Below are 25,727 nucleotides of genomic sequence, written 5' to 3'. Positions count from 1 at the left end.
CAGTGGCCTACAAATGGGCTTTGGGTCTCCACTCCGCACTCCCCCCATCATTCACTATGGTAAGATTTTTTTGTTCTGATGATGCCTTATATCTATCCCTTCAACACCTTGTGATTGCACAGGCTGGTGTGCTTCTTCCATGTGGGCTTTGTTGCTTCTGAGGTAGATGGCCACTTGTTTACCTTCAAGCCTTTAAGACCCCAGATGCTATACCTTTTGATAGAAGAGCTGCCTTCTTAAAGTAAAGTTGACCAGAATAAAGCCTTTGGGACTTTCATTTGCTTCTGAGGAACTCCAAATGAGAAAAAGAGCTGCGAACATCAATTATTAATTGGAGCTTGTAATGTAAGAAGGATAAATCTAGGAAAATTGTTCAAAATGGAATGGAATGCATAAAGATTGATATTCTAGGTATTAATGCACTGGACTGAACCAGTATTGGTGGTTCTGAATCAGAAAATCATATGGCTCACTATACTGGGCATGACACAATCAAGAGGAAAGGTGTTGCATTCATGGTCCAACAGGACATTTCAAAATCTACCTGAAGCACAATCCTGTCTGTGATAGGATAGTGTCTGTCCAAACATCAGGAAATGTAATCAATATTCTATTAGTCCAATTTATGCACCAGCTCTATAGGTTTTCACTGCCATTGAGTCAACGCTGACTCACAGTGACCCTGTAAAGACACGGCAGAACTGCCCTTCTGAGTTTCCTAGACTGACTATTTACAGGAGTGGAAAACCTGGTCTTTCTCCCTCAGGTTGGCTGGTGATTTCGAACTGCTAACCTTACAGTTAACAGCCCAAGGTGTACCCATTCCAACACCAGCACTTGACACACCACTAAAGCTAGCAAATGATGAAAAAAACTGAAGAAAATGTATCAAAAATCCCACAATTGATCAAACAAACCATCAAGATGTGTTCATAATTATTGGTGATAGGAATGCAAGAGTTAAAAACAATGAGGAAGGAACAGTAGTTGGGAAATATTACCTTCATGATAGAAATGAAGTTGGAAAAGCACATGGCAGAATTTTGCAAAGCCATCGATTTCTTCATAGCCAATATCGTTTTCCGATAACACAAAAGGCAACTATTTACATGGATTTCTCCAGATGTAATACACAGAAATCAAATGGACTACATCACTGGGAAGAGACGACAGAGAAATTCTTTATCAGCAGCCAAAACCAGGCCAGGAGCTCACTGTAGAACAGACAGGAATTGTTCATATGTAAGTTCAGGTGAAGTTGAAGAAAATTAAAACAACTCTACGAGAGCCAAAATGCAACTTTGAGTGTAGCCCACCACAATCTCAGGAACACATTTGATGCATTAAACATAAAAGAAAGAAGACCAGATGGACTGTAGGATGACATCAAGAACATCAAGAAAGAGAAAAGATCCTTGAAAATACAGGAAAGAAATGATCAAAGTGGATCCCCAAAGAGACTCTGAAACCTGCTATTAATCATAAAGCAGCTAAGGCAAATGAACGAGATGATGAAGTCAGAGAACTGAACAGAAAATTCCAAAGAGAAGCTGGAAAATAAAGGGAAAGTAAAACATTATACTGCAATGTGCAAAGACCCAGAGTTAGAAAGCCAAAAAGGAAGATCATGCGCAGTACATCTTACACTGAATGAATCAAAAAACCCACACCTTAAATTGCTATCGGAAGAGTCTATGGGCAAACTATTGAATCATACAGGAAGCACCCAAAGGAGATTGAAACAACACAGTCACTATACCATGAAGAACTAGTTCGTATTGAACCATTTCAAGAGATAGAATATGAGCAAGAACAAGGTACTGAAAGCACTTTCCAAAAACCAAGGCAAGCTCCATGAATTGAGGAATACCAACTGAAATGTTGCAACAAGCTCATGAAGCACAGGAAGCCCTCCCTAGTTTATGCTTGAAATTTTGAAAGACCGCTACTCAGCCGACTGGAAGGCATCCATGTTTATACCCTTTCCAAAGAAAGATTGATTGTCCAGCAGACTGCACAAATTATAGAACAATATCATGGAAATTATGTACAAGCAAAATGTGGCTGCAGAGCACCCAACAGCAGCTACAGCAGTACGTTGGCAGGAATTTTAACTGTGTGGGTCATAACAAACTATAGTATTAAAAAGAATGGGAATTTCAGAACATGTCATGGCGCTCATTTGGAACCTGTCCATGGATCAAGAGGCAGTTGTACAAAGAGAACAAGGGAATACAGCATGGTTTAAAATCTGGGAAGGTGTGCTTTAGGGTTGTATATACGGAACAAATCATCTGAATAACTGGATTATATGAAGTAGAACGTAGCCTCAGGTTTAGGGGAAGGCTTATTAACAACCTGCGATATGCAGGTGACAGTACTTTGTTTGTTGAAAATGCTGATGCAGATCAAAGATTGCAGTATGGATTACAACTCAATATTAAGAAGACTAAAATCCTCACAACTGGACCCATCGGTAACATCATGATAAATGGAAAAGATATTCAAGTTGTTGAGGATTTCATCTTGCAGATTCACAGTCAATACTTACAGAAGCGGCAGTCAGCATTGCATTGGGTAAACGAGCCCTGAGAATCCTCTTTAAAGCGTTAAAATCAAGGACATTACTTTGAGGATAAGGCAGTGGCGATATTCAGCTGGTTCACACCAGCATGGCAAAACCTCTACCTGGTTCTTTGTGGGTTCCACGCACTGGTTGTTAAAATGGCACTTGTAGTCAGGGTTCACTCTAAGCTTGGTGGTCACCCAATGTGGAAATCACAAATTGTGTTAGTCTGGGTAGACTAGAGAAACAAATCCATGGACACACACATATGTGTATAAGAAAGAGTTGTATATACAAGAGGAATTGAACATTGAGAAAACGTCCCAACCCAGTCCAGTCCAAGGCCATAGTCCAATATTAGCCCATATATATACCAATCTATAAAGTCCCCTTCAGACTCATGAAACACATGCAATGAAGCCAAATGCAGGATGATCACAAGCCAGTGGGTAGAAAGTAAGCATCTCAGGGCTGGCAGGGGTCTCTCTGTGGCTTCTCCGGCTTCCGAGGTCTGGTTGCGTCCATGTGGTTTGTCTTCTGCAGTGTCTCCCAGGGAGTAGCAGAGAGAGAGGTGTCTTCCACCTCCAAGGAGGAAGTACCAGATTTCCCAGAATTCTCAAGAGAAGGCCATGCCCACAGAGAAGTCTCATTGGCTATCTCCAGATTGTCAGGCTAGACTCCACCCCTACACTCTTAATCCTTAAATTGATACCAGATTAGGTGACTAACACACAGATTTACATTTCTTACTCTTTTAACGTTCATCTACACGTCCATATATTCTAAGCACCCATCTGTAGTAATGTTCATTCTGCCCATAGGTATAAAAATTTATATGAAACTATGCTTGTAATATTTACTTCTTCATGTCACAAAACTCAATATACTTTGATGAAATACATTTGTATTCCCTTGCATTTGTTACTTCAGTGGACAAAAACGCAAAGAGAAGCAGGAAGGGGTTTATCAGGGATGAACACTGTGGCAGTTACATAATCTGTCAATTTGTGAAGGGGTGGAGACTAGCCTGTCAATCAGGCCACAGCCTGTCAATGAGGCCTCTGCGTGGGCATGGTCTTCTACTGAGGATTCTGGGAACGCCTGTCTTCCTCCCTGGAGACCAGACACTCTCTGCTTTGTCTTCCTTCTGACAAGAGACATGGAGCTGCGCTGATAGAGCCAGAGCCCTGGCACTGGAGGAGCCACCTTGGAGACCCACGCCAGTGCTGAGATGCTTCCAACACCACTGGATCCACATGACTTTCCACCCACTGACCTGCGATCTTCCTGCATTTAGCATCATTGCATGTGTTTTGTGAGTCTGAAGAGGAAATTATAGACTAGTATCAGATATATGAGCTAATATCAGACTTATGGATTTGATCTGGACTGGGCTGGGATGTTTTCTTAATGTACAATTGCTCTTTTATATGAAGTTCTCTATTACACACATATGACTGTATCTGGATTTGGTTCTCTAGTCAACCCAGACTAACACATTATACTATGTTAAGAGAAGTTGCTAAATTGGCCTACTTTTAAAGGAATTTGAAGCTACTCCTACAGTGAAAAGGTGGTTAAGGATAAATCACAGAGCCCAGGATGCTCTGATAAAAGCAAAGAATATTGCAAATGAGGATGCTAATGAAGAAGCAATATGGAAATATCTTGAGTAACAGTTTTTGGTTTTGTTTTTGCCAGGAATGATATATTTTTTCATTAATATTTTAAAACCCTTATAACCATCTATTTTGTGTACCTCTTTTATTGTCAAATATTAACTGTATGAAATAATAAACTATTTTCTGTAGATTGCTTTTTAATACTTAAAATTGTCATTAGGGTAGCAAACTGTTGTTAAGCTATTTGAATCCACCACTTGGACTAAAGGCTACCTGACCAATGTCTTTTCCATGGCCTCATAAGCCTGTGAAATTTGACACTGAATAGGAAGACTAAATACAAATCGACGGATTTGAACAGTGGTTTTGGTGAAGAACGTGAAAGAACCATGGAGTGCCAAAAGAATAAACAGCTCTGTCTTGGGAGGAGTACAGTCGGAATACTCCTTAGAGGCAAGAATGGCTAGACTTCATCTCACATACTTCAGACAAGTCATCAGAAAGACTAGTCCCAGGAGAAGGGCGTCATACGCGGTAGAGGGGCAGGGGGAAAAAAAGGGGAAGCCGTCAACAAAATGGATTGAAACAGTAACTGCAACAATGGACTCAACCCATAGAATGACTGGGAGGACGGCAGAGGACTGGGCGATGTTCGTGCTATTGTACAGAGGGACCCTCTGGGTCATAGCTGACTGGACAGCAGCTAACAACGATGAGCCAGTCATGCCTATGGACTCTGTAGTGCCAACCCCTTACACCTTTCTGGGACCGATGCCCTCCAGAACTCAATGGTTTCTGAGAGAAAAGAAGATTCCTATTTCTCTGCTCCATTAGACTCAGCATCCCAACTCTCCCCATATTGAAGAGGGCCCTATTCAATCATACTTTGCACTCTGACTGCCAAGGAGGTTCTAGAAATAAGCAGTTGGATACACCATTCCAGAATGAAAGCTTACCAAGTGGCACAATCTGAAGCTAATGAGAAAAGGAACAGCTAACAGGCCTGCAAGGCACGGGAGGACCTGTGAATACTGTTTTAAAAGGCCAGATGTGTCTAACCTATACAATGATCCTTTTCTTGTATCTTTGCTTTATACCTTAAATCCCCTTTTATTGCCCCACTACTATCAGCTGTTAATCTGCCAGCTAACCCCTCTTAGAACATTTCGTGTTGGATATGTTTAGAGGCCCTAGACCAGCCCCTTGCAGCTAAGGGCCCCATAGAGGGTTTCATGTATTACTCTAGCTTCTTTTAGTATCAGGATCTATAGGCGTCCCTGACAAAGGAAAGGCTCATCTGCTGTGGGATCACTTTACACCAGCATAGCCCTTGAAGCCCAGGCTCCTCTTTGTCTCCCTTGCCTGCCTTAACTGGTAGCCAGTGCGAGCCCCAATGGATTCATCTTGTTAGACTATAGTGGACAGACTCAAGTGCCAACAGGAAACATGCCTACCTCTCAGGCACTCCTTCAGGAACCAATCACTTCTCTCGTCCCCCAAACATTTCGATGTCTCAGAGACTAAATTACAGGGGAGGGTTTTTGCCAAGGGAGGTCTCTAGGGTGAAGATATGTACCCTTTATGGCAAACCCTAAGGAGGGGAGGGAATAAAAAATGATCATTGCTCCATTATTTCTAGTAGCTCAGAGGAAAAGCTTTCATTGACACCACAGAGGCCCAGCATGAACTCTTGAATTTAGGGGCGCATGTACCTAGAATGGAAAAGCATACTACAGAAAGACAGCAAATAGCAAAAGACCCACTGGAAAATTAGCCAGTGGTGGAAGGTCCAGAATTAGCTAAACAAACTCCGGCTCCTTGGTCTGCTATACCCTCAGATTAGTTTGGGGCCCTATGAAGCTCTCTACACCAAAGAATTTCCTTCTGTAAACTCACTCATTCCATTCAAACCATTTCTCTGGTCTGAATGTGTCCCTCAGCTGGATTCTTTTTTGTGAGGACAAGAACCAATTGAGGAGAGATTCAGAACCTTGATTCTCCTCTCGGTGATATTTCCTTCAGTCTTTTAAGCAAGATTGAAGCCAATGAAGGTGCAATGTATGGAATAACTCCTCACTGGAAACCAGTCATTACCACTATGATCCAGAGACTAAGGTTCAACCAAAGCTTCTGCTTCCATTTTCCACAGAATTTTTTGAAGCCTCTGCATATTTACTTTTAATATAGGGTTTTCTTCTAAATTATGTTTCAATTTGAAATCTCACACCTGTCATGTGATGCTCCAGTTGAGTACTGTAGCATAAATTTAGTTGTTGCTACTCAGAATAAGAAAAGAGAAATCAAATTTAGTTTAAAATGTTAGGCCTGGGGTTGGTTTTAATGTAGATATCTCATATGTGAGAATTTCCATAACCCACATCTTTTTGTATTGTATGCCATTTTCCTTTTTCTCCTCTCCTGCTCCTGACACAAACCAGTGGCGGTTTCCTCACATGATACCACAGCACAAATGTCCTCCATTCATGGTCATGGTATCGGGCTAGCAAATGCTGCTGTCTTTTTAGAGAAATTCTGCTAATACGATATGTTAGTCTGGGCTGACTAGAGAAACGAATTCATTGACACTCGTGTGTGAGAGAGGTTTATATTCAAGAGTAATTGTTTATTAAGAAAACATCTGGCCCAGTCCAGATTAAATCCATAAATTTGATATTAGCCCACATGTCCAATACTAGTCCATAAATTCTTCTATAGACTCACGCAGCACATGCAGTGATGCTGAAAGTAGGAAGATCACAGGCCATGGGTGAAAAGTCTGTGGAAGTATCTCAGTGCTGGGGTGGCTCGCCATGTGGCTTCTCCAGCTCCAGGGCTCCGGCTGCCATCAGCATAGTTTCGTATGACTTGTCAACAGAATGTGAAGCAGAGAGAGAATGTGTCCCATCTGCAGGGAGGAAGACAGGAGTTCCCAGAATCCTTAGGAGAAGGTCATGTCGTCCTCAAACTATGGCCGCGGACCACATGTGGCCCTCTGAGGACCTTTATCCAGCCCGCTGGGTGTTTTTGCCCCGTTTGTTTTTTTACTTCAAAATAAGATATGTGCAGTGTGCATAGGAATTTGTTCATAGTTTTTTTAAAAACTATAGTCCGGCCCTCCAATGGTCTGAGGGACAGTGAACTGGCCCCGTTTACAAAGTTTGAGGACCCCTTCAGTCAAGTTGGCAGGAGATTATGTAACTGGCGCATACGGCTTTTTAAATTAACCCAGGATGAATTACAGCTCCTCTTATAGAACATAAGCACAAAACTCGAGTTATTTTAAATATTTGGTCAAATTTGTATAACTTGAAAATTTCATCCCTTAGTGTAGCTATAGGAGCTCTGGTGGTTCAGTCATTACGCCATAGTTGCTAACTGAAAAGTCAACAGTTCAAAACCGCCAGCCACTAAGCAGGAGACAAGACAAGGCTCTCTATTCCCAGAGTGTTACAGCCTCGGAAACCCCCAGGGGCAGTTCCACCCTGTCCTGTCGTGTCACTGTGAGACAGAATCCACACAATGGCAGCGAGTGCAGGGATTTGTAAAGTTAGAGGCCACATACCCAGAGTCAACCAATATACAAACACACACATCTTCACCAAACTTGCGACTGAGAAATGCTCCCCTTGCCTTCACACAGACGCATTTACACGTGGACTAAAGAGGATAGCTCCCTGGGGTGAGGTCTCCTCTCCCTCTCCCGTCTTTGACGTCGCCGCTCTTCCTGCAGCGACAGTGCACCTAGTAGGCAACCGGCTAACGTCGGTGAAATATTGACCCTCCCCAATGACACGGGAGGCCTGGTGGCACAGCTGTTAAGCGTTCCGCTGCGAACAGGATGACGGTTGGCCCCAGCAGCTGCTCCTGGGAGGGAAATGTGATGCTCGCATTCTGTGAAGAGCACATCCTTGGACGCCTATGTGACAGTTCTTCTCTCCTGTAGGGTCGCCACGCCACGGTAATGGACCTGCAGTTCGCTTTCCCCCGGATAAAAACGCAGTTTATAAAAATCCAGAGACCAGACTGTAATGGGTTTTCTATCACCAGGCCTGCGGGTCGGAGCCGGGAGAAAGCCAACCATCTGCTGTCGTGGTGACAACCAGAAGATCCCGGCCATAGCTACAAGAGCTTTGACAACTCTGCCTTTGGCCATTGGAAATCCTCTCTGACCCGGCACGGCAGTTGTCGAAGCCGCCGGCGCGGGCCGCGGGGCGCTGTGAAACCGACAGCCCGGCGCGAGGCATGCCGGGACATCGCCGAGCGCGACCGCCGCCGTCGCCCAGGCAACCGGAGGGCGCGCTGTTGTCATGGAGCCCGGCGGCCGCGCGGTGGAGCCGCTCGACCGCGCCGCCTCGGCCAGCCTGGGACAGGATGCTCCGCCGCGGCTGTAAGGGCTCGGCGCGGCGCCGACGCGCGAGCGACCGCCTCAGCTGGCAGCAGGACCAGGCGCTGAGCAGCAGCATCTACCTCCTGCGGGAGATGGGCCCCACCGGCTTCCTGCTGAGGGAGGAGGCGCCGGAGACCAGGGACTTCCGAGTAACTTCCGCCTCCTTAGCCCCCCTTTTCCGCCCCCACGCCCCCCACGCCGACCGCGTCGCTTTCTGCACCCTCCCCAGGCTTGGGGGCTCCGCTGTCGCACGCCGACGTCGCACGCATCCCTGCGACTGTTCCGGCCCCCTCGGCTGTGAAGATTGGCTGGAACAACTGATTAAATCTATTCTAGAGAGAAACAGTATTTGTTGGAAAGGTTCATGTGGGAAGTTAGGAGCCCAGATTGCAGTCAATTCTTTTTAGATGATAAACCTTGATCTTGAGGCTTGGCAGAGTGAGCCGTTGATTCTAACTGGATGGTTTGTATTGCGTCCATGCTAGGTTTTGTTCTTAGCTGTCACTGATAATGGAGGTGCCTGGGTGGTGTAGTGGTTTTTATGTCGGGTTGCTAACTGCAAAGTCAGTAGTTCAAAACCACCAGCTGCTTCTGGGGAGAAAGTGGAGGCTTTCTGCTCCCCTGCCTGCAGATTTACAGCTTCATAAACCCAAAGGGGCAAGTCTACTCTGCCCTACAGGGTCTCCATGAGTCAGAATTGACTGTGTGGCAGCGAGTTTGGGGAGCAATCATGCAGCAAGAGTAGGCAATATTTCGCAGTATTTTGTGGGACTGTTAGTGTCTTAAGAGTAGCGATGAGTAGAAATTTATTCAACTCCACTGCACCTAACAAGGTGCTTTTACCGGAGTGGGGCTTGCACACCACTAGTTTGCCACGTAAACAAAATAACTTTCTCTTTTTTCTTTACTAGTTGTGAAGTCAGCGCTTTAAAGTATGATTTAAAACAGCAATGCCTCCAAGATCTTAATTAATGAAATTTATTTTTAATTTTTTTGAAAGACCAGAGTACTCACTTTTGCACAGCCTACACTCACCACTCAAAAATCATTCACCTCCCTTTCTTGTGCCCTTTTAAGGTTGCTGCAGTACTTTAAGAGGCTAACACAGAAGGGTAAAGCAAATCTCCATAAAACCCAGAGACGAGGTCGGTAGAACTCCTCTTTGGATCCTGTCTGGAGTCACAACTGAAAGAAGAAAAAAAAATCATTCACATCTCACACCCCACGATTTGATTTGAATTTTTTTAGTTTTGTGTCGTGCATTTTAGGTGCTCGAATCCCAATGACCTATAGGACCGAGTACAACTGTTCCCGTGGTGTTTGCCGGCTCTACAGAAGCAAGCTGCCTGGCCTTCCTCCCACGGAGGAGCTAGTGGGTTTCAATTAGCAGCCTAATCGTTTAAACCACTGAACCACCAAGGCTTATTAAGTATGAAATAGAATTTAGCAATCTAGATTTGCTTAAGATGTTTCGCTTCATTGCTCGCAATACTTAAGTGTATTGAATCAATTGCCTGAGCCAATATAGTCCTCTGGATAACTAACCCAGAGAAGCCGGGACATGCCAGTACATCCAGAGGCACCGGGAAGTGAGACTTGAAGACCTCTTTCTGAAAATATAGTCACTGAAAACCCTACGGAGCACAGTTCACTTTGGCACAACTGGGTGGCCATAAGGCAGAGTTGAGTTGACGGTATCTGGTGAATGAAAGGCCTTTTCCTCCAACCCCAAGTTGCCTCCCCAAACCCAAACCAAACTCACTGCCATCAAATCAATTCTAAAAAATTGCCAGTGGAGTCTATTCAATATCAAGTGTGTAAATCAGAGTACAATCATACCCCATAGGGTTTCCATGGCTGATTTTTTGGGAAACCGCTCACTAATTCTTCAGAGGTGCCTCTGGTAAGGATTACTAAAAAGTGGCTTGGAAGAGTTAATTATTAGTAACCTTATAAAATTAGATGTATTTTCACCTGCTTGATACAGGGCACTTAAAAGAGGTAGGTATTAATTGATCCTGCAAGTGGTTAACAATGGCAAAGAACAAGTCAGGCATTCAGATTCCCCAGTAGATATGTATTCAGCCTTTGTATTCGGTCTTTGAGGACATCCAGTGGCCTGGTCAGCACTTTGAGCCCACCAGGTGCTTCAAAAAAACCCAAATCAAGTTCATGGCCATCGAGTCAATTCTGAATCACAGTGACCCTATAGGACAAATAGAACTGCCCCCTATGGATTTGGGAGTCTATAAATCTTTATAGAAGTGGAAAGCTCCCTTTTTTAATTGATAGCAGTGAGTTTGGTTTTTTGGAAACTATGTTACACCCTCAAATCCCTGTTTGTCTAATTAGCCATCAACCTGGTTTTGCTCTGATTAAAATTTCACTGACTTTTTTGTTATGTATACATTTTTCTTTTAAAGGTTTTCCTAGGAAATCCTCATACTTGTAACTGCTCCACGTTTCTGAAAGGCCGGGACCTGTGTAAGCATATCTGCTGGTAAGTGATTTCGCAGTACAGATCTTCCACAAAGGAACGTGTTGGCCAGCTACGTGTGTGTTTTGCTGTGTTTTTCCTTCTCCGTGGTTTGAGTATTGAAAGCTGAAAGAAATTTGAGGAATACCAATTATCCCTCAGATTTCAAAAGTTCCGTTTACGCCACTTCACTCTTATGAAAGACTTCCATTACTTTGTGTTTTCATTCACCACAAGACACTGAAAGGATTTTCAATTATATGAAACATAGTAAGCAGCGGACTAGCATCCAGCATTTGTCTCACACTGACCTCGTAAGGAGACAGCTTGCCACCTGAGCAGCTAGCTCAGTGGCATTGTCAGGCTCCTTGCCAGACTCTGCACTCAGCATCTCACCACCAAATCGCATGGCTTCGAAATGTGCGCGCATTTGTTGAGCTGTGGGTTTGTTGTACCGTTTGGTATGATTTGGTAAGTTATTAGTTGGTCTAGGGAACACTCAATACTTTCCCATAAAAATTAATGGTAATTGCTTTTTCATGTTATGGTATTTTGGTATACATTTACAGAAGGTGTCATAGGAATTCATTGCTTTCAGATGTGGGGGAGGAGATCCGAATAACACTAAAAGTGCTAACTTACCAATAGTCTTTGCACTGTCTCATTCTGAAGATGGAATAAGGTTTTAAGAAACTTCATACCACCTCGACAAGTTCTTCATGCTAATGTTTTCAATATTTTTTAAAATCCTAATCTTTAGATTCTCATGATGGACAAATGTGAACTATAAAAGAAAAAGAAAAACGTCCTAATTCACATCCATAATGCCAGTTACATGATTCATTATGAAGTATCACTGTGCTTTCAGAATTACATGTTTCCAAAAGTATAGTTTGATCAGAAGTTAATTTGATCACATTTTTCATATACAGACAGAAGAATTGAAAAGATTCACCCCTTCCATTCATAATGACCTAAGCTGGTCATCTTTCATAAATTTTTCCTCTTCAATGAATACGAATCTTCATGATAGAAGTAGGACTCTACCAGAAATTGCCTTTGTAGTCTAAATGTTGTCATCTGAACTAGAACTTAAGGAGGAATCTTCTAGAAAGGGAAAAACAAAATGTTTCTCTCTCAATTTAGTGTAAGCCAAGTTTTTTGTTTACCTGTCTATACAGATAGCAAGAAATCATTAGTTACATTTTTAAAGAAATGATTTCATTGTCACTTGAGGAGGAAAAAACTAAATACATTGAGAAAATTGTGTACTTCATATTTCTAATAATTTTCTTACCTACTTTTGAGTGCGTGTGAGTGTGTGTGTGTGTGTGTGTGTGTGTGCGCGCACGCGCGCTGCTTTGGTCTTTTTTTTTATTGAGCATCTACTGATGCAGGCAACCTAATCTAATTGTATAAATATGGTCCTTCCAAAGCATGCAATTTGGTATTGTGATTACTTAAAATAGTCATCTATTTTCCTTTTAGGTCAGCTTCCTCAGGATAGGGCATTCTGTTCTGATTTTTACATAATTAACTCATTTTGTACAAAATACTAATCTTAAATTCAATGAAAATTTCATCTAAATATTTACTGTATTTCTCACTTTAAGAACAAAAAACATATTTTACTTGATGAAAAATTTATTTTTAAATATCATACAATATTTCTCCTCTACTAATGGTAGGAAAACAGTCATTTTGATACTTTATCTATAAATATATTTAGGAAGATAGTCATTTGATACTATATCCAGAAAAATACTTCATATGCAGGGAAACTTGTAGAAAGTAACATGAATACATACATTTCCTCAATAATTCGTATCTGTGAATAACTATGCTCATATGTCACAAAGAAATACATGGACTCCAAAGGTGTTTTATTTCTAGTAATCCTCTGTTTTCCACAGAGCCTTTTTAAAAAGCAAATTTAACCACTATTGTAACAGAAGACCTATGGAGAGTTTAAAGTTTATTCTTAGAGCAATATAAATGGTATAATGTTATTCCTAGTCTAAAATTAAAACTAAATGATACCTTTTGAGATTGTTTCAGTAATAAATATTTAATGTCTGTCTCTCTACTTCTAAATTAGGGTCTTGTTGAAAAAATTTAAGCTTCCAAGGAATCATGAATGTAAGTTTTGTTTTGGACTACTTTGAATTATGCAAATATAAGAATTTTTCACTTTACAACTGGTAGGAGTGTAAAATGGTAATAGTATGGCACATTCTTAAGAATTGGAAATGAAGTTCCAAATGATTGCACAATCCTACCAGTAAATATATATCTAAAGTATAAGAGCTTGACACAGACAAACAGGCGCACACCCATGTTTATCACAGCACTATTCACAATAACCGAAAGATAGAACAGCCTGAAAGCCCATCAGCAGCAGAAGGGATACTACAGTACATGAACACAGTGGAAGAATGCAAAGCATTGGAGAATGAGAATGAATTTTCAAATCCTCTCATAATCTGGATGAACCAAGGCAACATGCTGAGTGCTATCAGTCAATCACAACAACATAAAGATTGTGGGATAACACTACTGTGAAAAGTCAAGGAAGCCTTCACATGTGGAAAGAAACATTTGTTGAATGTTGCCAGGAGTGGGAAGGGAAGGGAAGGGAAGGGAGGGCGCGGGATCCCAGCAAACAGTAGGCCCTGGGAGGAGCAGCACAGGTAAACAGTATTGTAAACACCTCCCTGTGCTAATGGCAATGCTAATGGAGGAGTGAATATATAGACAGAGGCTCATGCTGAATAGGTATGGGAAAGCAATGGGACCAAACCCACAAAGAGATGTAGGCTTGAAGGAGGATATGTCTACATCTCTATATGTGCTTCCAGTATGCACATAAATATAATATAGCATACAGGAGGCAAAATTATGAATGTTTCTTAGCTATAACCAAGCTCGTTGTAGGATTGAATCTAAGTCACTGTGCTTGGGGCTCTGTAACATAATCTTAGGGGACAGCATGGTCAATTGGCTTCACATAGTCCACAAAGACAGTATTCTACATCCTACCTTGTTGAATAGTGGCTGGAGTCATAAAAGTTTGGAAGTGGTCATCTAAGGTACGATTATTAGTCTCTCCTTCTCTGGAGGAGAAAAAGTGAAGAAAATCAAGGAAGCATTTCATTTAGAGAGCGAATGAGCCATGCAAATGGCAGCTTCCATGAGCCTGAGACCAGGACTCAATGATGCTCTCAGCCACAGCTGACCACTGGGAAAGAGATCATAAAAGAAGCTTCTGGATAAAGTGAGGGACAAATATGGGAGAAACCTCTAAAAGACCAGGTTTACTGATCTGATAGAGATGGGTGCATCCCCAAGACTAGGGCCCTTAGACACCCTTCTTGCCTGGAATTGAACTTATCACTGTGGCCCAATTTTCAGCCAATTGATAGGCCCATAAGTGAACCGCTAATAGGGAGGTACACACTCCTTAGAACAATTAACCATAGGAGATCAAAGGGGCAGCATTAGCCAAGGATGAAGTTCAGAATGCAGGAAGCCATGGGAAAGAAGGAAGAATGGAAATGCTACACACAGAGGAAGCAGAAGAGGGCTGCTTCATTGTGGGGACCCAGGCAATGTCATGAAACAGGGTTTGTGGGAATTGGTTAGTGGAAAAAGAAGTTGCTCTATAAAATGTTATCCAAATTATCATAAATAGTTGGTGTTGGTTTTGTTTTAGTTTTTGAAGAAAAATTTTAAAAGAATTTTTTAATTTGGATAAATTCTAAACGGATACAATTTATAGAGAACCTGGCATTGCTCCGTCACCCTTAGGATTATGAGCAGAGTTTGTAGTGACTATTGCACCTAAACTTAACTTGAAATTGCAAGAAAACGAGCAAATATAATGTTTTAGATCCCAGTTATATTATGGCACAATTTCATTCAAGACACTTTTTTTACTGATTGTCATAGCTCGAACAGCATAGACACACTCATATTCAGTTCAGTACCATAGCAGAAGCTGGAAACCACCTAAATTCCCATCAGTAGAAGAATGGCTAAGAAACTCTGATACGAACCCAACATGGAATACTTATCAGAGCTGCACAACGAGGACAAAACATGAAGCAAGCACTCAATGACTTGGAGAACATCATGCCAACATTACTCGATCATAAAAGCCAAAATATAGGCGACAACTATAATAAGTGAAAAGAATCCATTAAAGACCAAGAGAAAGGTATTCATACCAAAGGGAATATGCTTTGGAGGCTTCCAGGAGTGGAAGGCAAGGAAAGGAAGAGAAAGTGACAGACAGGCAGGGGCTAGGTGTTGACGTGGTGTAATGGATGATACTTACCACAAGAGGGAGATGAGTAATCAAGGAATGAGTGAAGAGTAAGCTTTAGTTGTTTACTAATGTAAACTATTACATACAAAGATGATCCAAAATGTAACTTCCCTCTTAATTTACAGTTTTAAGTATTGTAAATGTTAACTGATGGACATTTTTATGTAAAAAAATATTAAAATTAAACAATAGTTTTCTGTCAGCATTTAATTATTAATTTAGAATCAGACTTATAGTTGTACAACTAATTAAATTCCAGGCAGTAGAATTTATCCAGTGTGGTTGATTTGTCTTTATTTTAACCCACTTTTCTCTGAGACTAAAAAGAGTGGACATCTCCTACTGTCTTATTTACTATTTGTACTTCATATATGAATTGCACTTGGGCTGTTTTCCTTTTTATAATGCTAATTACTTAGTTTAAATCTTATCTATTTTAGATTTATTATTTATAATAACACGTGGTTATGTCTGGTAAGGTTAGGTGCCTTGCTCTTTTTCAGAATATTCTTTTTTATTGTTTTCAGAATATTCTTTTATAGTGTTATACAGTAATATTCAAAATTAATTTCAGGAGAGTTTTTCCCCCACTTTTATTTCCAAGTCATATGATACCACATGCAAAGGCCTCCTCCTCTTATGAACTTTTATACTTCAGTATATCTTCTCCTACAGAAAATATTTGTTTCCCAAAGCATAACTTGTTCTTCATTTCCTCCCATTTTAAAGAGCAGATATCACTGTCTTTGTAACAAATAGCAGTCCTCCCAAAAGTAATGGTTAATTATTAACAACACCCTACATTCCACTTGCCACTTCACTGAGGATAAAGAATAGAAGTTTCTTTATTAAAATGTAACTGATATTTCCAATATTTTTAATACTTAAGACAATAAATGTCTTTCCAGGAAAAATCAAAACAGAGCTTTTCTTTTTATTACCAATAATTGTCTCCGTCCATATATGTAAAAGAATGTATAAAATGATGCAAACCTAGAGAGACCAAAATCAGTGGCTTAAATTTATATTTAAATTATAATGTCTTGAGGAGAAGATGTAGGAAAGGAGAAAATAGCATGAGGATAGGTCAACAAATAAAAATCTAGGATTACCTAATCAGATCTATAGACACTTAAAACACAATTTATGTTAAGAACAGCGGAATGTGAAAATCTACATCCCCCAGACTACAGGTGTTTCCACCGACTGTTCTCAATGGCAAGAGGGGAAAAAAGTCCACTCTTAATGACTCTTTACTGACATTTTGGCAATGAAAGGAAATGTAAAGGAATATGTAAAAATGGTAAAAGCCAGTTACTAATTCAACTAAAACCCTCTTTCTGCTATTCAGTTAAAACTGTCTTTCTGATATTTAGCATAAATTATTGTAACATTATTGTATTCCCAAGTTACAAGCTGTTATAGATCGAATTGTGTTTCAAAAAATGTGTTATAAATCTTAACCCTTATACCTATGGCTATAATCCCATTTGGGAATGAGTTTTCATTATTCTGTGAAGAGGCCATATCAGCGTAGAGTACATTTTAAACCAGTCACCACTGAGACTTCAAAAGGGCAAAGAAGGACAGAGGAGCAGGCAGAGATAGGAAAATGCACATGGGACACAGACTGGAGATCACCAAGGAGGGCCTTCCATGAGAGCTGACCGAGCTCCCTCTGCAGACGTCCCTTTGCAGCCAGTGCCCTGGATTCGGACTTTTAATCCCCTAACTTGTGACACATTTTCGTTTTTTAAAACCACCACCTTGTGGTATTTCTATTATAGCGGCACTAGATAATTAAGACACCACTCATTTTTAATATTTTGGGGTTTTCTACTAGCTGCTTTCCAGTTGGGACTCGTGGAAGGAGAAATCAGTGACTTGCTCCGGGGAACACACCGAGTTAGAACTCCCCAACCAGAAACAAATGGGGAAACTACACCGATTGAAGAAGATGGGCACATAAAGCAAAAGGAAATCGACCCAGAGGACGTCTGCTCCATTTGTCAAGAAGTGCTGTTAGAGAAAAAGCTTCCTGTCACCTTTTGCAGGTGACGCACCTTTTTCTTTGGAGTCTAAAGAGTTCTCATTTAATATGATTATAATTAATTATGTTGTGAAGCGTGTTCATAAATAATAGAAAGCTTTACCTGAAGCCAGTTTCAGCCGTACACGTTGTAAGAGACACTGTTGTTACTCTCGAGGCTACATGCGCAAGAATGAGAATTAGAATGTACATACATGAATAGATGCACATTTGAGTTTTCATGTGGCTTCTTCCAGCGCTTGTTTTCAAATTATGAACTAGTTCCAAATATTTATTTTGGCAAGAATTCCTTGGGCAGGACTGCATATGGTCTCATTTGTGAAAAATAAGATGGCACCTCTGCCTTCAGTAAAGCATTTTACTTAAGAAATAACAATGGCTAATTATTCTTCTAATCTAATTTTTTTGTGTTAAGCCTGTATTCATTAGCATTTTACAAATGAAAAGTAGTTTAACGATGCAAAATCTTTTGTCCTGTCACTGGACTGGGGGAGAACTTGTGTTTGGAATCGCCATGGGCTAACTTAAGTATGAATGGATGTGTGCGGAGGTAAGTAGGCAGGCAGACTGCCTGACAGAATATGTGTGTGTTCAAGTGTGTGTGTGTGTGTGTGTGTGTGTGTTTGTATCAGTCTATATCTGGACAATCTCTTCACATTCTATTTTTATGGAGAGTAAAGATGATAACACACCAAATGAGACACACATATATAGATGTAAAGATATAGACAATGTTACTGTATACAGATAGTAAATTTTAATTTCATTTCTGACAGGTATGGCTGTGGCAATAGTATTCATATAAAATGCATGAAGATCTTAGCTAATTTTCAAGAAATGACAACAAGTACTTCCATGTTGAAATGTCCTCTGTGCAGAAAAGAGTTTGCACCATTAAAGCTTATTTTAGAGGAATTCAAAAACTCTAGCAAACTTGAGAGTGCAGCTGAGAAAGAGCGACTGGACAAACACCTTGGGATTCCCTGTAATAACTGTCAACAATTTCCAATTGAGGGGAATTGCTATAAGTAAGTACCATGTGTAGGAAAGTTTAAAATGTTAAGCATTAGAGTATCTCTTGTTATGTGTATTTTCTTCCTTGTGCATATAGTGTACTTGCCTACGAGACGTCTGCTTATCTGAGATTTCCAGAGTGGTGATCTCTGTCAGCCCTAGACTTCCAGACTCTAAAGAACTTGTTTTCTGCACTTTCTCAAAGATACATTACTATACTCTCTAGTGCAGGTACCAGTCCAAATTGTACCCATCCTAGGAGCTCTGCACAAGGGCATTACTTAGCTTCTGTCTGAGTTCTAAATCTCAGAGCCTTAGTGGGCATCTCGCTCACCGGAACTGTCTTTGAACCACCATTAAGGAGACTGTAAAGGCAAAAACACAGTGAATTGAACCAGGACTTTTGATGAGCTTGACTGTGTATTTCGTTAGTTCTGTACTCTAAACTGTGATGGCTGTGGGTTTTGTTTTCTTGCAAACTCAGTACCTCAAAAGTATTAGAGAAAAATTTTCATCACTTTTTAAGAAACTCTTTAACTGTTCCACAATTTTCATAAAGAATTATCAACTAATTGCTATCCCAAAGAATTTTTTCTTAACAATTAAAATGTAGTTGGATGGTATGTTAAAATAAATATTTTATTTCACTCTATTAAAAAATAATCCTAAAATTCATGAGTTTACTTTTCAATCTTTCTTGAATTACATCATGATGAATACAATTTAAATAGAATTTCTTTTTTTAACTCTTATAAACTGCCATCACCCCTAATAGCAAATGGTATATTTTTCCTTGAGTTGGGTTATTGATTTGTTTTATATATAACATACAAGAGATCTTCAAATGCCCATGGAAGAATGGAGTTTTAAAAATAAAACCTATATATATAAACTTTATTTCTCAGTATAAGCTCCATCAATGTCAAGACAAATTTTTGTAAGTTATGGTACTAGTGCTTTTACATTCCTAAAGAACTGGGGTTTTTCAAAATTTAAACAGTGCAAGTTATCTTCTTGAGGGTCTACCTCTTTTATGCTGCCCCTCTACTTTACCAAGCATGATGTCCTTCTCCGGGAACTAGGGGTCTCCTGACATCATGTCCCAAGTATGTAATAAGAAGTCTCGCCATTCTTGCCTCTGAGAAGCATTCTGGCCAAGACAAACCTGTTTGTCATTTTAGCAGTCCGCGGTACCACGGTACTGTCATTCTTCTCCCGCACCACCGTTCAAGTGCTCAGATTCTTCTTAGGTCTTCTGTTTGCATGGCCCTAGTTTCTAACACATGTAAGGCGATAGAAATTCTCGTGGGTGAGGAGTACCTTTAGTCCTCAAAGTAACGCCCTTGCTTCCCAGTGCTCTAAAGATGTCTTGTGCCACAAATTAACCTAATGCATCTGTCCTTTGATCGCTTGATTGCTGCTTCAGTGAACATTGATTGTGGATCCAAGAAAGACAAAATCATTGACAACTTCAACCACACTCTTGACAACTTTCACCACGCTTCAAGACACACTCTACACGCCCTCAACAACGTAATGAAAACTCCATTCCCAGTGGGAGTCCACCCCTGCCATCGAGTGGATTCTGACTCAGCGTAACCCTGTCAGGCAGATAGCGCTGCTCTTCGGGTTTCTGAGGCTCTGCAGCACACAGCCTCATCTAGATTGAAACTGCTGGCTTTGCAGTTGGCCTCCTCACACAGATCCCCTTGTGCTATCAGAGGTCCTATCACGTACATTCTGCCGTCGAGTCCTTGCGCCTTCAGAGTGGAGCTCCGGGACAGAATAGAGCAGCCCTGTGGGTTTCCTCGGTTGTAGATCTTTACAGAAGCAGAAAGTCTTAGCTTTCTCCAGAGAGCTCCTATAGGGTTAGGTTTGGGCTTATAACACATCTTGGCTTGGAGCAAGGACATTCAGTCTGTAATACCTCTTTCGTTATGTCTACAACCACGCATGTGTCACTGTGATGCCCACCAGTCTGCACTCTTCTTTGAGCGTATCTTTGCTTCCCATCAATTCCTCTCTGGAGTCGGCTGATAATTACTCACCTCTATCTCACTCTTATTTTACACATTAAACAAAGAATTTATATGAGCTGTGATCTCTCTCTCTTCAACCCCTGAAGGACTAATGTCATCACTTTGAAAAATCAAACTTCCCAATCATTTGGGGAATGGTTGAATATTCTAAAAATATCAGATATGTGTTCAAATGTAGAAATGCGTAACTTTTTGTAGTCCAGTATATTTTGCTGTATTGTATAAACTGCTCCATTACTCCCATACATTGAATCTTCCCTGTGTGTATAAATGAATATATAATAATGAATAAATTAGCACTTTGTTTTTACATGATTTCAGAAGAACAGATTTTCCCAAATTTCTCATGGCAATAGTCTTCTACATCATTGACAGCTTGAGTAAGAAAGTAGATTTATTTGACTACTGCTCAGGAAATTGTTTATTTTCTGGATATTACTGTTAAGTAAATGGTCCGCTTGTTACTAAATTTGTACAAATGGTATAAGCTTGAGATTAGACTTGTAAGTGAAGTGACATTGGTGTATTTTTGGTCAGTGGTTTTTATTGAGAACATTTTGCCCATTTCACTGTTTTGTCAAAAATGAAGACTTACAATATTATTCCTATTTTCAAGGAAGATGCTGCTAAATAAGTCTGTTGCACTCAATGAAAGAACTGGAAAATAGTACTAGATAATCAATGATAGAATGTTCAATCAGCAGCAAGTACTATAGGAACTTTGAGAAAGAGGTAAAAAAAGCTGAGATAGTGGTCCAGACAGGCATCCTAGCAGGAGTGTATGACAGTCAAAATAATGACCACCCACATACATCCACGGCCTCTACCTAGAACCTGTCATTAGGTTATGTATCAAAGAGGATTGATTCAGGTGCCATTGAGGTTATGTCATCTGAGTTTGAATAAGAGATTATCCTGGATTACCCTGGTGGGCCCAATGTAATTCTTAAAAGCAGAAGGAGGTGAGATAAGAGACATAGGGAAGTGTGGCTGTCATCCTTCAGTCGATAATGCATACTAGTACCTATAAAATACTAGACTACACTCTTATTAAATATTAGACTGAACTGTAATATGTAATAGACAGATAGAGCTTTGCTCGCTGTAAACAACGGTTCTCAACCTGGGGGTCACAACCCCTTTGGGGGTCAAATGACCCTTTCACAGGGTTCACCTAAGACCACCAGAAAACACGTATTTCTGATGGTCTTAAGAACCGAGACACCGCTGGTTTATCCATCTCCAGGCCAGTCCGCCCACATGCAGATACGCCCACATATGAGTACACGGCGTGAAGACTGTTACCCATGCTACACCCTGCTTCAAGACAAAAGTTCATTTATTTGTCATTAGAAATAAATATTTCACAATATATAATTACATATTGTTTTTGTGATTCGTCACTATGCTTTAATTATGTTCAGTTTGTAACAATAAAAATACATACTACCCATCAGATATTTACATTACAGTTCATAACAGTATCAAAATTACAGTTATGAAGTAGCAACGAAAATAATTTTATGGTTGGGGTCGCCACAACATGAGGAACTATGAAAGGGTCGCAGCATGAGGAAGGTGGAGAACCGCTGCTGTACAGGATGAGGAGGGGTCCACAAAGTGAGGAAGGTGAGACTTCGCGAGAAGCTGGGAAGGGCAAGGAAATGCCCTAAAGCCTCCAGAAAGTAATGAAACTCATTTCACCCTTGGAATGTCGAACAGTGAGACGCCTAGAGACTTGTTTATGTTAAAGATGCTATGTTTGTAGTAACTTGTGTTAACAGCAATAGAAAAGTAATTTAGAAAGGGACTTGGCCATCAACCTTCTCATGACTGGATAGTTTCCAGAAAGTTGTGACTGTAATTTTTCACCTAAAATCATCAAATAATTGGATTTTAAATTGTTTTATACTTTTAGATGTACTGAATGTATCGAATATCACTTATGCCAAGAGTGTTTTAGTAACTGCTGCCATCTTTCCCATATATTTACATTTCGTGAGGTACAGTATTCTCCTTAAATTCAATATAGTATTTGCCCTGTTGTATCTATAATGGTAATGGGAATATACACCATTCTGGAATAGAGGCGGTTGTTTTGTAAAAACCTCAGACATTCTGAGGAGCTTCTTTCACATAGGGATGCACAGGCAATCAGCGTTCACACTCGTAATTTCTGAAACGAACACCTGAACTGCTGATGGCATTATAAATAAATGTTAAATACAGAAATGTCAGCCATCAGATTGGGAATTTAATTTCTGTGTTACATATTTATGATGAAACTGCTGACAACCTTTTCTACATTAATAAATAGACATCACATATGATTTATACTTTATGTAATAAAAATAATTTAAATAATAAAAGTTTACATTAATAAAAATAAAACTTGATCATGTAGATTGCATATTTAAATAGTAATATAATCTCTTTATATTGAGTAATATTGTCTTCTACTTACTGAATAAAATTAAACATTCACTATTACTACTATTGACCTGTATTTTTAGTTTAAAAAGTATTGTCACTGGACTAGCTGTACAATCATATATTAGACCCAGTAATATTTTGCTCATTCTGTAATGCAGTACAAAAACATTGGTATGTTTAAAAATGATGAGTCTATTATTCACATTATCAGTATCCACACTACTAATTTTAATTCAAAAAATGAAAATATTCATTATTCACAAAATAACATCTACTCTTTACTTATTACAGAGAAGAAACCAAAAATGGAGACCACTAGAAAAAAGATCAAAGGAAACTGTAAAATATACAGATACTGAAAATGATATGGAAGAAAAGTGGCCACATTTTCAAGAAAAGCAAAGGTAATATTCTAAGTGAAATGTACATTTATTATAGTGCTAGGAATCGATGAATAATTTTTCACTTTGTGTAAGTTTTATTCATACCTTCAGTCAATAATTCATTCTAGTACTAGACCACACTCATATTAAATATTCGACTGCATTGTAATATGCAAGTTATAGCAAGTCAGAATACCTGAATCTTATCCCAGCTCAACCCTGTGTCAGCTCTTTGATTTAGGGGCATTCTATCCCTTCTCTCTGCCTCATTTTCCTATCCTTAAAATAGAAATCAAATCAAGTTTATGGAATTTTTATGAAATGAGCCATAACATATAGTAAACATTCAAATACAGCGATCTATCATCATTATTAGGTCTCTATGTGGTATAAAACAGAGCCTTACTGGTATAGTGGTTACAAGTTGGGCTACTAACCACTAGGTAAGCAGTTTGAACCCCTAAGGGTTCCTCGAGAGAAAGGGGGCTTTCTACTCTTGTAAAGGGTTACAGTCTCAGCAACTCCCAGGGGCAGCTCTGCCCTGTCTTATAGGATCACTATGAGTCAGCATCCATAGGAGGTGATTGAAAATACCATGGCTTGCAGGCACACTGTCATCTTCAAAGTGACAACCTTGCTCTGCCACACTTTAAAAAGGTCTTATACAGCAGCTATTTGAGCAATATGTTTTATTCCTATAGAACAGGCCTCAGAGATATTCAAAAGTGGAGCAGGCATTAGGGGAAGAAGGGCATACTAGGCAGAGAAACTGGAAAAGGAGGGAGTGGTTTTAAAGAGAAACAGAGTAGTTAACACTCACTCATGTGTACAGTAATAGAGTCGGGCTGCTAACTGCTGAGTCGTATTTAATTACTATGGCCCTTCAAGCTGTAGCCCCTTATATATTGTAATTCTGGATTTCATATCCATATGGCTATAGTCCCATTTTGGAGGGCATAATCCACTAAAGAACATGATAGGATGAGATTAAGATCTGACTTTAGTAGAAGGTATGCATTAGGCCACACACTCTGTTTAATCATTATCTTGGTTACTGTCAGGATCCCTGGTGGCACACTGGTTCTGTGGTGGGCTGCTCACTCCAGATCAACAGTTCAAAACCACGAGCCTCTCCAGAGAAGAAAGATGAGGTTTTCCACTCCCCTAAAGAGTTAGAGTCTCAGAAACCCGTAGAGCAGTGGTTCTCAATCTTCCAAATGCCACGACCCTTCCTCATGTTGTGGTGACCCCCAACCATAAAATTATTTTCGTTGCTACTTCATAATTGTAATTTTGCTACTGTTATGAATCGTCATGTTAATATCTCAGTGGGAGTGAGTGGTTACTGGTGCTTGTAAATGGCGAAAGATTGATACGATTTGAAGAGAAAGCAGTGCTTGGTTCCTGGTACTTGGAATGGATGTAAGGAGTGACTGACTACAGCTGAAAGGAGAAAAGCTGCTTCTAAAGGGCCTGATGAAGATGAGTAGGAGGACAGTGCCTACTGGAAACATCCTGCCAGAGGTCCCAGGTCATATGTGCATAAATAAGCTACTTCAGTGTCGAGATCAGATTAGTATAGTTGAGTGAAAGGTCGGTTATATGTTAATTTAATTACATCCTCGATAATCAATATAACTCCCGCCAAATGACCTTTTCCTGCGTGGGTCTGGTAAGAAGGTGGAGAACGATAGGACTCACCTCTGAGCAATTCTGAACAGGATTCCCTGCAATGCCTTCCTGCTACATATAAAATTAGCCCTCTGAGGAGCAGGGTGTGTAATCTCATCATTGGCAAGAGCCAGGAGTGGAATACAACCTCTGGACCCAACATCTGACATTCAGATTTTGGACTGAATCACCCTGTGAGACTTCTCCTCAAGCTTTCCCAAGTTCACTTGGGATGCTGCAGCGATTGCACAGAACCCAGAAACATGAGGGAATATTCCCGGTGCAATAGAGGGCAAGGGATGGAACAGCCCAGCATCTTGGAAAAAGAGTTGGGACATTTGAGGCTTCTTCAATCTCCAACTCCTTGGGACTAGTTAGGTATTAATTCTTACAACAGAAACGATTACACAACCACAAGGTCAGTGATCTGTACCCTCCTGGAGCTTCCCAGGAGAAAGACGAGGCTTTCTATTGCAGTATAGATTACAGCATTGGAGACGCTCAGGGACAGTTCTACTCTTTTAGGGCTGCTGTGGGTCAGAATAGACCAGAGGCAGTGAATTTAGTTTGGGGTTTTTAAGGTGTATTAAAAATGTAAAGTTGTGTTTTTTTATCATTAGATGATCTTAGTAAAATCCATCTCTGTATCATGGGTGAACTTTCTTTTTTTTAATCATTTTATTAGGGGCTCATACAACTCGTATCACAATCCATACATACATCAATTGTGTAAAGCACATTTGTACATTCATTGCCCTC

The 25,727-nt window shown here is 40.3% G+C and overlaps 1 protein-coding gene and 1 non-coding gene across 2 annotated transcripts in view; both read left to right on the top strand.

Moving 5' to 3' along the window:
* The first annotated feature begins 9,028 nt into the window (after window positions 1–9,028).
* ZSWIM2 (zinc finger SWIM-type containing 2) overlaps window positions 9,029–25,727 on the top strand; it is a 22,665-nt gene continuing 5,966 nt past the window's right edge. Inside the window, exons 1-7 of the mRNA XM_045297044.1 lie at window positions 9,029–9,038; window positions 10,999–11,075; window positions 13,150–13,190; window positions 17,222–17,432; window positions 18,205–18,456; window positions 22,400–22,484; window positions 23,206–23,318. Coding sequence (XP_045152979.1) covers window positions 9,036–9,038; window positions 10,999–11,075; window positions 13,150–13,190; window positions 17,222–17,432; window positions 18,205–18,456; window positions 22,400–22,484; window positions 23,206–23,318 — 782 coding nt within the window. The 5' untranslated portion in view covers window positions 9,029–9,035. The remainder of the gene's footprint in view (window positions 9,039–10,998; window positions 11,076–13,149; window positions 13,191–17,221; window positions 17,433–18,204; window positions 18,457–22,399; window positions 22,485–23,205; window positions 23,319–25,727) is intronic.
* Window positions 9,640–9,762, top strand: LOC115872110. The gene has a single exon (XR_004047654.1). It is a non-coding gene; the product is annotated as a small nucleolar RNA SNORA26 (small nucleolar RNA).

This window comes from Echinops telfairi, unplaced genomic scaffold, assembly GCF_000313985.2.
Source record: "Echinops telfairi isolate 266 unplaced genomic scaffold, ASM31398v2 ScPeMD7_3;HRSCAF=10, whole genome shotgun sequence".
Taxonomy (NCBI): domain Eukaryota; kingdom Metazoa; phylum Chordata; class Mammalia; order Afrosoricida; family Tenrecidae; genus Echinops; species Echinops telfairi.
Note: the sequence above shows the minus strand (reverse complement) of the source record. Positions and strands in the feature narration are given on the sequence as shown.